At 45.4% G+C, this 14,046-nt stretch overlaps 1 protein-coding gene across 1 annotated transcript in view; it reads right to left on the reverse strand.

Annotated features, from left to right (window-relative positions):
* The window catches only part of LOC123032659 (solute carrier family 22 member 2-like), a 29,755-nt gene that overhangs the window by 2,746 nt on the left and 12,963 nt on the right, over window positions 1-14,046 (reverse strand). Inside the window, exons 5-8 of the mRNA XM_044448733.1 lie at window positions 9,895-10,009; window positions 6,896-7,008; window positions 5,924-6,138; window positions 1,853-1,961 (exon numbers count right to left, since the gene is read on the reverse strand). Coding sequence (XP_044304668.1) covers window positions 1,853-1,961; window positions 5,924-6,138; window positions 6,896-7,008; window positions 9,895-10,009 — 552 coding nt within the window. The remainder of the gene's footprint in view (window positions 1-1,852; window positions 1,962-5,923; window positions 6,139-6,895; window positions 7,009-9,894; window positions 10,010-14,046) is intronic.

The raw sequence follows: 14,046 nt of genomic DNA on the forward strand, positions 1-14,046 counted from the left end.
CATCTTCCCATAGTTGCCTCCCATTTACAGGTAGGTAGAAGGCTAGGAGGATAGAAATTTCCCCTCTCCTTTAATTTTATGTGGTACAATCAGTGCTCCGAGTGAGGACAGAGTAATGTTTGAATAAATTTCCATCATTCTGAACATGATGAGTGTCCAGGACTCCCTGTGCCGTGAGAAGTTCATGGTCTTGATTACTGCAGGTTTTCATTACTTTTGAATAAGGTAGGTAATAACGGGTGGGTAATACGTAACCCAAAATACTTGGAGGACCACAAGTTACCCACCCCTGCTTTGCAATATCTGTTTTCCATGTACAGTAACAGAGTAAACCCTAAGCAAAGCCACTGGTACGTGAGAATCTTCCAAGCAGCCATATCACCCCACAGCCCTGCAGTCTCCCCACAAACTTTTTCAAGTCCAACTTTTGTCAGCAAAAATTCTCTGCACTCCATGACTCTTGTTTCCTATACTATACGAATACTGCTTCTAATGTTGTCTCTGCCCTTCCCCGTTTTTCTGATGAATATCACATTCCAAAGACTGGAGGAAGCAAGTGAGCAAAAGAAATAATACAAGACATTAAGGATCATTAAAGTTCTTTCCTTAGATCCCAAATCTCCCAACATGTTTGTAAAGAAAATGAGTGGGCCAGTTGAACTCAAAATAATGCACATTAGAAAGTTTAATATCCAATAAATGGGAATATGAACCATAATAATTTAGGGAATTATTTGTGTCAGACTTCCACAACCTGTTGCCTCAAGATGTGCTAGACTACATCTCCTATTATCCCTAGTCAGCATAGCCGATGGTCAAACATGATGGACGTTGTAAACAAAAAAGTCTGAAGGAGGGCTGATTTATGTGATTTTCACCAAGTTAATGTCTGAAGATTGTGGTTTTGCTGTATTTGAATCAGAATATAGTTTCAATTTTTTTAAACTTCTGTCACATTGGGAAGATTATAACAATCCCACTCCTAAAGCTAGCTATTATGAATAGCTTTGATAACCAAGTTCTTTAGTCCACCAAAGAAAAGTGAAATCTTACACACACTTATATGGAAGTTTTTTGAGCTCAGTGGGACTTATGCTTGAGTATACATACATAGGATTTAGCTGCATACAAGCAAACTGCTTTTGGTGCATAAAGTGAGAAAGTGAAAGCTGATAAGCAAAATACACATTTAAGTAATAAATAGCAGAAACATGTTATTTCACCAAAGATGTCTGTTTTACTCACTTTTTAAAATGCCCATTTGTATGGATCATTTTCTAAAATAAACTCCTTCATAAGGTAGGAACAAAATGTGTGTCCATTTTAAACAACTTTTTCAGACAACCTCAGCCAGGAGCACCAAGATACTTTCCAACCTCTCTGCCTTTCCCAGTTTTGATGCCTCATTTCCTGTTCTGTTTCCCTTACTATGCTTGCTTCCTAATTGTAGGAGTGTTTCTAATGAACTGCTTTTTATAACTGCATTTACTTATAGCTCAGCTACTGTCAAGATGATGATGATAATGAAGATGATGATTGATGATGATCAGTTTTCATGCTAAATCAGTTTTCTTGCTAAATGGAAAAAGCAAATCAACATGACTTCCCTAGATAGCAACCAGAAGCTTCACAATTAAATGTGGTTCCTCTCCAAGAAACTCATCCCCTCCGCGCGCGCGCGCACGCGCGTGTGTGTGTGTGTGTGAGAGAGAGAGAGAGAGAGAGAGAGAGAGAGAACAGATTGTCCATCTCCCTCCTTTAGCAATGTAACACCTTTATCCCTGAGATAACTGAACTGTGCATTCATCAGATAGAAACATTCAGCAGTTTCAAAAGTGGTAAAAACACCTACCTGAGGAACGTTGGGTACAGTTCAGTATTGACGAAGCACACCATTTCAAAAGCCATCGTGGTTCCCAATCTGCCCAGGCAAGAGACGGTAACCTTTAGCCAGTACATATCTAGAAAGTATGCAAGTAAACAGTGATACATAATTTTCCTAACAGTTCATTTCTGTGGAAATATTAATGCCAGTAACATAATAGATCATTGTTTTTCAAGGAATTGGGGGTTCCTCTCCTCACTTCCTAGCAGTAGCAAATGCCAAGGGCAGCATTCATATTTTGATTGGACAGTATCTCATTTGGATTGGATAAGGGCACACCGCAAACTTGTGACTTTATTTACAAAAATATAAACAGAACATATTAGAATAGGCAGTCTTTCTGCAGGCAACAAATTCACTTAAGGTATTTTTTGCATATGCACAGGTGCGTGCGCACATGTGCGTGCACTCACACACATTCACACCAGTGCTACAGCTTCACACCAGTGCTACAGCTTCAGTACTGCATTTCATCTGCCAAGTGTTTTTCACAGTTTTTATTCTCAGATGCTCTCAGGCCTCAGCTCCAGTGCTGCAGCAGACCTAACAGGCTATATTGCTAGGACCTGATCAGAAGTGGTTGGGAAGGGTCTGGGTCTGTTCACCCTGTAGAATGTCGGAATCTGTGTGTGCTTATCTGTTGATGTTCCCAGAAGAAAGCAGGCAGGAGTTAAGTTCCTCCCATCCAACTGCCAACTTCAGCCTTGGCTGGGAAGGAAGCTGGCAGCCTTTCTGTGAGAACCAAGCAGAAGATAGGGGTGGTTTTAGAGGTGTCACACAGGTTGACATGTCAGCTCAAGAGGGCCAAATGGAAATGCCCTGCCTGGGAGAGGCCTCATTGATGAACTGAAATCCCTTGTCAGTTGTTCAGGAAGAGTTCTGCCATAGCAGCACTTTCCCTTTCAAGCAGGTGCCCAGGCCAAGGGCTCTTGCCAGGAACAGCCTCATCTTTGCTGCCCCAAATCTTCTCTGTTTGGACTTACTACTGTTGGAGCCTCTGGAGGCATTCTTCACACAGACTCCTTCCCCTTTGGACTTCTGTCCTTTGAATGCTGCTAAGAACCTGCCACAGAATGTGTTGCTGTGCTTTCATAGAACTTTGTATAGGATTTTCATTGCTTGCTATAGATTATGTATTGTATTTGTCCATAGCCCATGATTGAACTTGTCCCTTGGACTGTCCTACATCAGAACCCATGTAATGTAGAAATACAAAAGGGGGCGCTCTGACTGCCAAAACCTGTGCCTGTGTGAGATTTCTTTGGACTTGTTCTTGAACATGCTTTGCCTCTTGGGTGTGAAATGCCGGGCCCATGTAATACAGAGGTTCCAATGAATATTCCTAGGTTGGACTAAACCTCTGTGCCTATAGATTTATCACCAACTTTGTCACTGTCTTTTTCTAAAACACTTGGCTTTGTTTCCCTGAGAAGGCTTATCCTAAAAACCATTCAACCTCTTTCCCTATATTGGAAACCCTTCCCTGATTACCCAGGAATCATTCAAGCCCTTGGTCTGTGTTTGAAACCAGACATTACAATGAAAAAAGCTAGTGGTCTGGAACTTGGACACAGGTACATTTCATTTATTAGCTCCAGACTGTTGTAGAATTACTTATGGAGCTTATAGGTAATTGTCATCAACCATATGTTTTCTGAAGAGTAGTCCCATTTTGTTTGAAATGTGCTATAATGGAAGAGATTCTTTAGTTTTCCATAGCAAAATGCCAGTGTGTCTGCTTGAAAGATCAAGCCCATAATTGCTCTTGCATTCCAAAGGCGGGAGAGTAAATGCCAGTGAGCAAGACACCATCTCATCTCATGTGCTCAATCCATGTAACATGGACTGAACATCCTAAGCTATAAGCAAGCAGTGTTACAAAATGTCAGAAGCCATCAGGAGGGGACAGATTGGACTGTTTCTGCTCAGTGTCACTTTTTCATGTGTTCCTTCATACATTCTACCCACTTTCAAATCAATCTAATTTTTAAAAGCACCAAATGTTGCATTTAAATACACATTTTGAAGAGATTTTTTTTTCATAAAACAAGTATTTTGAAATGTGTTCTGATACTGATTGGAGCTGAGAATTGTAAAATCTGAAGGATGCCCGCATTCTGATTTGCACTTTAGTCTGTGAGGCGTAGCTCAGATCGGTTGGTTTCTTAATCTGCATAAAGACATCAGACATGTCTAGCCCTTGGAACCGTGACCACCCTTAACCTGCAGGCAGCTGACCATTCTCAAACAGGTCTGCACATGGTTTGCTGCACTTCTCTCACAGGAAAACCCTTTGGATGGCACATATGGCACACAATCTGATTTGTGTCTCTGGTATCCTGTCCAGGATTGCAAAACGTTTTGGATGCACTTTGGGGAGCATGATCTGTTTTACTGCATCTGCTGTGCAAAAGCCAAAAATGAAGCACGTGCAGCCTCAGCGAGGCTGCAGGGGACCCAGGAACGCACTTCTCTGCTTATAGGTGACAGCTGCTGATATGCAGCAGCTGCTGATACGCAGCATCACAACCTCTGTGGCCCCACAAAAAATCCCAAGGCACTTTTTGAATGAAGTGCATCCAGTGCTTTTTTGGTAAGAAAAATGTGCCAGAACTCATGAAATTATTTACCTTTCGCACGTAGTCAATCACTGTACACACACCCACACACATCAGTTGTGTAACGAAACATAATGGTCGCCACCCACAATAAGCACTCAGCGTGTGACCACATGACCAATCACAAGCCGAGCAGCACCACAAGCCGAGCAACGCCATCACAACCAGTGCGGACAAAGTGCGCATGCATCGGACTCGACACACGAGCAGCCCGCATGCACCGTTTTGATGATTTTGCTGCCGACCTGCTACGCTCACAGGGCGATTCAAATCCACATGGACCAAACATCAAATTTTCAAAAGTTACTTTTAAAACTTGGAAAATCTGTTGAAAAAAGGTGCCAGAACTCTGTTCCGGTACGTTCTATAACAAAAAAAGCACTGAGTGCATCCCATTCCTATCCTATCTTGTACTGGACATGTAGTACAAACTTAAATATGTTATCGTGAGTGACTGGAATGGATGGAAAGCAGAGCTGAGCAGGAATGCAAAAGAGGGCGCTTAATGAGGCCGCCTTTGCCGTAATGTAGAAATGATGCTTACTCAAAATGCATGCTGCTGGTGGGGAAAGCCTGGCCCACAGGGGTTCCCGATTTGGCCCACGGAAGTTGGGGCTCCCTTTGTGGGCCTCACCCAATGCCCTGGCCAGCAGCAGAGTGGAATGCACTTGCAGGAAAGCGGTAAAATGGGGATTCCACCTCCAGAGTGCCTCGTTTGTCATTGCCATGGGGAAAGGGGTGCCCTTGAAGAAGCAGGCAGAGAAGGCTGCCCTTCCCAGCTCCAGCCATGTCCCTTTCTCTATATGGAGGAAGCCACAGAGCGGGTTGACCTGCTCACCATGGAGAGGGCAGCATGGGCAGGGTGGAGCGGGGGTGAAGGGGGGCCACTGGCATGGCCACGCCCACTGATGTCACCTGGGTTGCAAGGGGGAGCAAATGGGCAGAGCCTGGGGGCACAGTGCGCTCCCTGGGCCCCTCCCTCCAGATTCCTCACTGCCTTTGCCATCGGGCAGTGATCTCCCTCTTGCTCCTCATTCTCTTTCCCTTGGAGGCCACTCCTTGCTTGCCTGGCACCAGAGAGGCGTGGCCTCTCCTGAGCCTTGCCGCCACCACCACCACCACCACCACTGCATGGAAGGGGCAGGTGAAGAAGCAGGCACAGTGGTGGAGAGGGGAGTCAAGGTCAGGGGTCTCTCTCGCTGGAGTGTGAGCCCCCACAACTGTGCCCACCCTTGCCAATGGCCTTGCCTGGCGCTCTCTCTTATGGGCACCTCCTAGCCTCCCTCCACTGTTCCCCCTTCTTCATCTTTCCACTGGACTTGGGGTGGACAGTCTCCTCAGCAGATCATGCTCCAAGTGCGCTTCATATCACAGACTGTCCTCTGCAGAGCAGGGCACAGACATCCACTGATCAACTTGCCTTCTGGGATGAAAGCAGCCACCAGGCAAGCGATTCCTGCCATCAGACTCGCTGCAGCCCAGGGGTAACGTCGGCCCACTCGCTCAATTGTGAGTAAGAGGATGATGGCCGCTGGAAATTCAACAAGACCAGCATATAAAAAGTCCAGGTAAACATTGTCTGCAGCAATTCCTAGGTGCATGATGAGCCCCTGGTACATGACAGCACTTGTGAACCTATGGAAAGAAGAGCAACCAAGGTTAATGGTGGAAAGATTTGCCAGTCTGAAAGAAGAGCAGCCAATTTTCCAAAAAATCCTGCAGCTCAAAATATGTCACTTCAGTTCCAAATTATACAGCCAACCTATTTGAAACAGGGTCATCTTTTGCCTACAGTTAAGTCCCACCCCCCCCACCCATAAAGTTCCTAAGTACTTCTTTATTCTTTTGGATGGTGAAAAAAGGAATAACTTTCCAGTATTATTATTATTAATGACCAGTTTGCATACAATCACATACGCAGAATGTTTCTCTCCTCAGTCCAGAAATGCCCTATCACACAAACATGACTAGCAGCGTGAGTAGATTTGGAGAGGTGATTGGGCAACATTGGCTTGATAGGCCAGAGTGAAGAGGCAACTTGGTGGGAGGGGGCCATTATCTGAGGACACTATGGTGGTACAGCTCCAAGGCCTCCACCAGTGCTGGTCCTGGTGCAGCCCCTGCCTCAGATAAATCACAAGCTCTCTACCCGAGATGGCAGAAGATACCACACCAGCCCTGCTCCTGTGCCTCATGCTCAGTGAGTGAACTTTATAAAATCCAAAGAACTGGGTTCAAGAGGAGGATCGTTTGAGAGACAAGCACGCCACATGCTTAGTCCCCACATGCTTGGCACTGGGACCGTGGAGCAGCGCACTGAAACGGAACAGTCTAGTATGAAGGTTGTAAACATGGCAAGGAATCAAAGAGACTGAAATAAAGGGCATCTCACCAGTTGTACATCAAAATTAATGTGTATTTTCTCATCCGAGGTGTCCTTACAAGATCCATCAGTGAAGGACTCAGGTTTGGATCCTCTTTACTTTCTTCTTCAAGGTTGATACTCTAAAAATCAAACATTGTTGCAAAATTACCCAAGGGCAAGGGATATGGGCCACTTAACAGTGTGTTTTCTGGATGTGAATTGGACATATATTTGGGTTCGAATCATCCTAACTGCAGCTCTAATTGGCTCTCTGGTGATCATCACTTCTCACAAAGGGCCTGACCCTGCAGTTCACTCTTGAGAATGTGCTGCATCCTATCGCCTTCCTTCCAGAACAACCCAGAAGCCCGAAAAGACCTCAAGAGTCCTGCTGCCAATTCTAGTGGTTGCAAAAGCACAAAAAGAGTGCCAGTAGCCTCTCCAAGACCAGTGCAGTGGCCCCCTCAATGATGCTCTGGCAATGAAGGAGCCTAAGCACCTGGGCTTGTCTATTCCACTGCTTCAGGGCCACCAGGTATTCCCCAGCATCCTCACCGGCCCCCCAAAAAGGCATCAGTGGGCGCTCCTCCTAGAGCCAGAGATGCAGTGGTCATCGGGCATCAGGTCAGCTGTCTCGGAGCCCTACTCATGACAAAGAAGCATGGTCTGCATTTGGGCCCTACAGACAAACCAAGAAGAGGTAGAGTATCAGAATTCCCCACGAAGCTGCTCAGCTGGACCGTCGCTCTTGGCACATCGATTAGCAAAGTTTTTGACATAATGCCTCATGACATCCTGATAAGCAAACTATCAAAAAAAGTGGACTAGATAGAAAAACTATGAGGTTGATCCAAAATTGGCTGCTAAATTGGACACAAAGAGTGCTCATCAATGGCACCTTCTCAAACTGGAGAAACGTAACTAGTAGTTTGCCGCAGAGTGCACTCCTAGACCCAGTGCTCTTCAATGGCTTTAGTAATGATCTAGATGAGGAAGTACAAGGAAAGATAATCAAGTTTGCAGATGATTCAAAATTTGGTAGAATAGTGAACACCCTGGAAGACAGAATGAAAATCCAGGGTGATCTTGATAAACTTGAATGCTGGGCTGAAAACAACAAAATGAAATTCAATAGGAATAAATGTCTAGTCCTCCATTTAGGAAAAAGAAACCAATCAATACAAGATGGGGAATACGTAGCTCAACAAAACTGGAAAAGAGAAGGATTTTGGAGTTATTGTGGACAACAGGCTAAATATGAGTCAACAATACAATGCAGCTGCAAAAAGAGCAAATGCTACTTTAGGATGCATTAATAAAAGTATTACTTCCAAATCACAAGAAGAAATAGTTCCCCTATACTCTTCACTAGTCAGAACCCATTTAGAATATTGTTTCCAGTTCTAGGCACCAAGATTTAAGAAAGATGCAGAAAAATCAGAAAGGCTCCAGAGGAGGGCAAAAAAATGAACCAGGATTTGGAAACATTGCCCTGTGAGCAGAGACTGAGAGAACTGGGCATGTTCAGCCTTGAGAAGAGAAGACCGGGGGGGGGGGGGAGATGATATCATTCTATAAGCACCTCAAAGGCTGTCACAAAGAGGAAGGACAAGATCTCTTCTTGCTGATACCAGAGAGCAGGATATAGTTCAGGCCAGATATCCGGAAAAGTCTCCTCAATGTGAAAGCAAGATGACAGTGGAACCCATTGTCTAGAGGTCATGGACTCTCTCACACCAGAGACATTCAAGAAGAAACTGGACAGCCATCTGAGTGGGATGGTGTAACTTGGTTTCCCGCAACAACAGGGGCTTGGACCCAATGGCCTTCTTGGCCCCTTCCAACTCTACTCTTCTATGATGAGGATTCTATGATAGATTAAGCAACACTCTCTTCACCGTGCTCTCTGCTGGACAGCTCCCTTGCTAGAACAATGTTCCTTGTCTTTGCACTACAGGCTGGGAGCCAATTTTCATGGCAGGGGTGGCAGGGAGGGGACAGGGTGCTGCATGGTCTGCCCCAGCAGTGCTTCTGACTGGCTTCAGTGACTCTCAGAAGAGATGCACATAAGTATCTAGATAAAGGAGTTAATTTCCATAAATATCCTCAACCATGATCTACAACTTAACTAACATTTCCTTTTGTGGTAACAGGGTTACTGCCTAGGCCAGCATCTGCCTGGGTGCCCAGGTCCCAGTGAAGCGTCACATTCTACCACACTCTGTCCTTTGGCCCTGCTGAAGTGGAGCCAAATGGCATCACACGCATGATACAATCAACACTTCACAATGACTTGCTGTGACATGCAGAAACCAGTTCTGGCCTTCATCTGTTGTCTTGGTACATCCAAAGCAGATTTCCTCCCTCTGCTGTACAGTGCAGTTTGCTCTGCTCAGATAAATTAATCCATTTCCATGGCTGATTACAAATTGGATTCTGTGTGCGTGCACACACACATACACACATGCAAGAACCACTAACCATAACTATGTTAGCTAGCAACTTGCATTACATTTAACAACCTGGTGTTACGCCCCATCAAGTGACCTCTGACTTTCAGTAACCCTATGAACAAGGGTCCTCCAAAAAGTCCTGTTCTAGACAGCCCTGCTCTGCTCTTGTGAACTCAAGGCTGCAGCTTTCTTTATGGAATCAGTCCATCTCATATGGTCTTCCTCTTCTTCTTCTTCCTTTGACTTTCATTAGCATTATTTTCTTCTCCAGTGTGTCTTGCCCTTTAGTGTTGTGCCTGAAATATGACAGCTACAGTTGTATCATTCTGGCTTCCATTCAAAGGCCTAATGACCTCTAATCCTGCCTATGATATCAGATCCGAGATAAATATCTGTCTATACTTGCCCAGTCAAAAGCAATGCTATCTGATAATGTTATGAAACATGATACATTATGGTATCACATAGCCTATTATTACAATTAATTGCTGCTACTTGTAGTTAGCATACCTATAGTACCCAAGAGCACCCCAAGGAAGCCAATAGTTTATATATGCAACATTTGAAATTCACCTCAAACTGGGTAGGTACGACTTTCCCGTTCTTTTTAGCAATATCATCCACAATTTGCATAGCTCTGCCATTCTGTCCTTGAGAGATCAGCCATCTGGGAGACTCTGGAAGACACCTGCAAATTAAAACAGATGTGGCAGAGTCATTGCACAGGATTATATGCCAGAGGAACAGAAGTGCTAGTCTGTCGCAGAAAGAAACATTTGAATCCATCCTAGGTCATTCTGGAGGTATTTCGATCTTAGCTATTGTTATTTGGTGGAACTGGTGGTAGAGCATAAGTGTGTGTGTGTGTGCGCGTGCACACACACACATGTGTGATGAACGGATCAACCTGATCCAGCTTTACACCAATTAGAATCACCCTTCCTCTGAAACCCTTCAAGCAATGTAGCACAACAGTGAAAGTGGGATACATTCTGCTCAGCCAGTCTGAGCACAGTAACGGCACCGCTAGGAACAGTCCCCGCCATGGGACATCTCCAGAGCCTCTGAGGAAGGGCTCTGTCCTCTCCGTTCCCCTGAGGGGGGGTCCTCCACAGCAGGGGGAGGTGTGGCCGCTCGATTTACTCCCCTGACTTCAGGCTGCCTCTGCTGCAAAGCCATGCTGAGGTTAAGAAAGTCTCCTGCCTGGTAACCAAAACTGGCTGTGAAAACATGGCAGTTCAGTAACACTTCCTTTGTGCTGCCTCTGTGAGGCTGCAGTGACCAGCTTTATCTATTTATGTATTTTAAACATTTGTATCCTGTCTAGATTTACAAATGGATCTCAAGACAGCTTACTAAACCAAAACTTCAGCCACACATTAAAAATGTATTTTTTTACTACATAAAAATATGTAGTAAAAAAAGCTATATTGTATAATAAAACTCAATTGACCATTAAAATGGTGGGTAAATAAAAAGGTTTTGGCCTGGTGCCGAAATGAATAAAGTATTCATCTCTCTGGGAAGCAGATTCTATAGCCAGGGCGCTACCACAGAAAAGGCCCTTCCCTGGGTAGCTAGGGTTCTCTAACCTCTTTCAGAGAGGGCTTCCAAAGAAGGAACTCAGTGGAAGATCTCAAAGTTCAGGCAGGTGTATATGGAAGGAGACATTCCTTCAGATATCCAGACCCTAAGCTGTTTGAGGCTTCCTATGTCAAAGTTAACACCTTAAATAGGCCCAGACTGCAACTGGTAACCATTGATAATATGGGACTAGGGTTATGTGCTCACATCTGCCAGTCCCAGTAAGTAATCCTGAAGTTCCACTCTGTACCAATTGAAGTATGAAGGGTAGCCCCACACACAGCGTGTTACAATAGTCCAACTGGGAGGTCACCAGAGACTGGGTTGCTGTTCCTAGGCTCTGCCTGTCCATGTAGTTCATGGACCAGCCAAAGCTGGTGGAATTGCTCCTTGCCACAGCAGTCACCTGGGTTTCCTGAGATAACTCTGGGCCAAGGAGCACACCCAAATTGTGCACCCTGTCCCTTAGGGGTGTGCAACCCTGTCCAGAATGGGGCACATATCACACTGGTTACCCAGAATGGATTGTCATGTCACCCAAACCTGGGCCAATTTCCACAAGTGGAAACAAGCAGCCCTGATAACTCCCAGGCCTTCGCAGTGGTTGTTGTGCTTGTGATGGATTGTCATGTCATCTACACCCAGGTGATTGATCCCACTGTGGGTACCAGGAATGGGAAGCTGTTGGGCAAGAACAGCAAAGCCTCCTTGTCAGACTTGTCTGAGCACCAGCCGGTGCCAGCCACCACACAAGTGCCCCAGGGCTGCTGGCTGCCTGTCATAACCGCAAGTGACCAAGCTCACACCAGCATTTTTCCTCTTTAATGTCTTTTTTTTCTAAGATTGCAATTAGCACCCTGACAGCTGACTTTCACGGTCCCTGTTTTGACAGTCCCTGAGTGGCACTTGTTGGGGGGGGGGGGCAGTAGGGGGCTATCAGTAACTGGTAAAACATTTTTAATTGATTTGTTTTTAAGCCACATTTGAGGAACTGTGGAGGTCTGCAGTTCCACAAATGTGGACATTTGAAGCCTGGGGGAGGGGTGCATGTCCTAGAAGGTACCTGCCGACATAGTGCAATGGGTACAAACCCTGTAAAGTAACACAAAGAGGCTTCTTATTCCCATTCTCTTGACAGCTATCAGAAGGCAAGCTGTCAAGGGAAAGCAGAGGTACAAGTGATCTTTGCTTGTAAAAAAGGTGATGAGATTTACATCCTGCTTGCAATGATGAGTGTGTGTGTACCTTGGCAGTCTTCAGGGAAAGTGCAAAATTATGTCCATGCCCATTTTCTCTGGAAAAGGAGTTTTAACAACTAGCCGTCTCCTAGTTCCCTTTTAAATAGCAACAAGTGGTTTCTGGACAGGCATACATGACTGTCTTTGTGTGCATTTTTATAATCAAAATGGTTTGTCAGCCACTAACAGCCCCTTCCAAAGTGCCGCTTGGGCACTTTGAAGGGGTTATCAGTGGCTGTCAAAGGGGGAGGGGGGAATGCAAAGGGGGGAAAGGCCATGCTGAGCCCCAAAGAGCTCTCAATCACAAGAGGTAGAAAGGAGGCAAGTCAGATCTGCTGCCGCGTCCCCAGGGATACCTGCAGGAGGAACAAAGGGGGAAGGAGCGGGACGGGTGAACAAGCCATGGGGAGCCAGATCAGCTCTTGGTTGCATCATGGGTCATTTGCACAATAACCAGCCCCAGATGGTTTATTGTCAGGACGGGTTGTTACAACAGGCAAACATGCCCTATGTGCTTGAGTTACTTTCAAAGTTCTGTGCAGAGATTGCTCAGTGTTCTTCTGAAGAGAAAGAAAAAGAACAAGAGAGATAATCACTTTGAAAACTGGATCATGTAAGCTTGATTCTGATTATATTTATAGATATAATCAGATTCTATTTAGGTGGAAAGGAGTTAGGGAGTTGACAGCCAAGGGTTAGGTCTGTGGAGAGTGAGGCAAGAGGTCTGCTTTTCAGTGTGTGCTGTTCGAAAAGGACCAGGAGAAAGGGAGAGGGGGAATGTTAAGCTGTTCCTTTTCTGAGGGAGAAACCACGTGGCTAGTGAAAATCAGGGGTAGAGAGCAGGTGACGATGTTATGTCAGGTGGTTGCCCAAAGACCTTGTCAGAGGAAGGTTATATAAGCAGGAAGTAAAAATCCAAATAAACTGTTCAAGCAGCCAGAAATACAAAAGAAGGAACTTTGATGTCAGCAGGAGGACTCAGCAGCTGAACTTGGTTGTGAGTGTATTTGGCTGGGGTGGAGGGTTAGGGAATTGGCCTGAGGCAAAAAAGTCATTAGAGGGCTGTAGCAGCAGCAGAGTTTCTTGGGTCCTTAAGAAGTGTCACTTAGCAATCCCTGTATATTCAAAAGATCCCATTAATAAATTACTTGTTCAAAGTTTGTCTTGTCTGTCATCTTATCTCACACCATAACTTCCTATCCCAAGCTACTAGGAAGTTTTAAAGTATTATAGCAAAACTGGAAGCAGCAGGAAAGGGTCCACTTATGGAAAACTGAACAACAGTGGCAGTTCTGAGGTCCTGAAATACAAGCTTTTGCTAAAAACTGGAAACGCCACAGGTGGGGTTGCCCAGTGACAAAGCAGTTTCCCCACAGGGGGTGGCAGTGTGGGGGAGAAAAACATCCCCGATAATGGCACTTTGGGACACATTCTGAGGAATTAAAACAAACTAATGCCATAGAAAAATCTAACTCTGCAGGGCACCCCCCCCCCAAGGTCTCTTTAGTATGCATACTAAGTTTCAGACGACCTGGCACACTCACACATACCTTATATCCAGCTCTGTACACACACACATGTACAAACACACACACCAGGCTGACTCTTTATTGAAGCACTGTACATGGCAAACAATCCACGGTGGGTGAGATTTATCCAGAGAGACATGCTGAGCCCTCTTTTCCATCCCCACTGCCTGCTGCAAAACGCCTGTCGGTGGAGCAAAGGCCACCCAGTGGCAGGAGCAGAGGACAGAATTTCCCTCAATTGAAGCAGCATTCCCAAATGCCATACCCCGAATGGCAACCATTCACTTGTATGGGCAAAGCAAAAGGCGGGAAAGCAGACAAACTGGCTGCTCACCCCTGCTGTCCCAGGCTATGGAGAATCCAGCCTCCTTCCT

The sequence above is a fragment of the Varanus komodoensis genome, unplaced genomic scaffold (genome assembly GCF_004798865.1).
Source record: "Varanus komodoensis strain SLA01 unplaced genomic scaffold, ASM479886v1 scaffold1, whole genome shotgun sequence".
Lineage (NCBI taxonomy): Eukaryota > Metazoa > Chordata > Lepidosauria > Squamata > Varanidae > Varanus > Varanus komodoensis.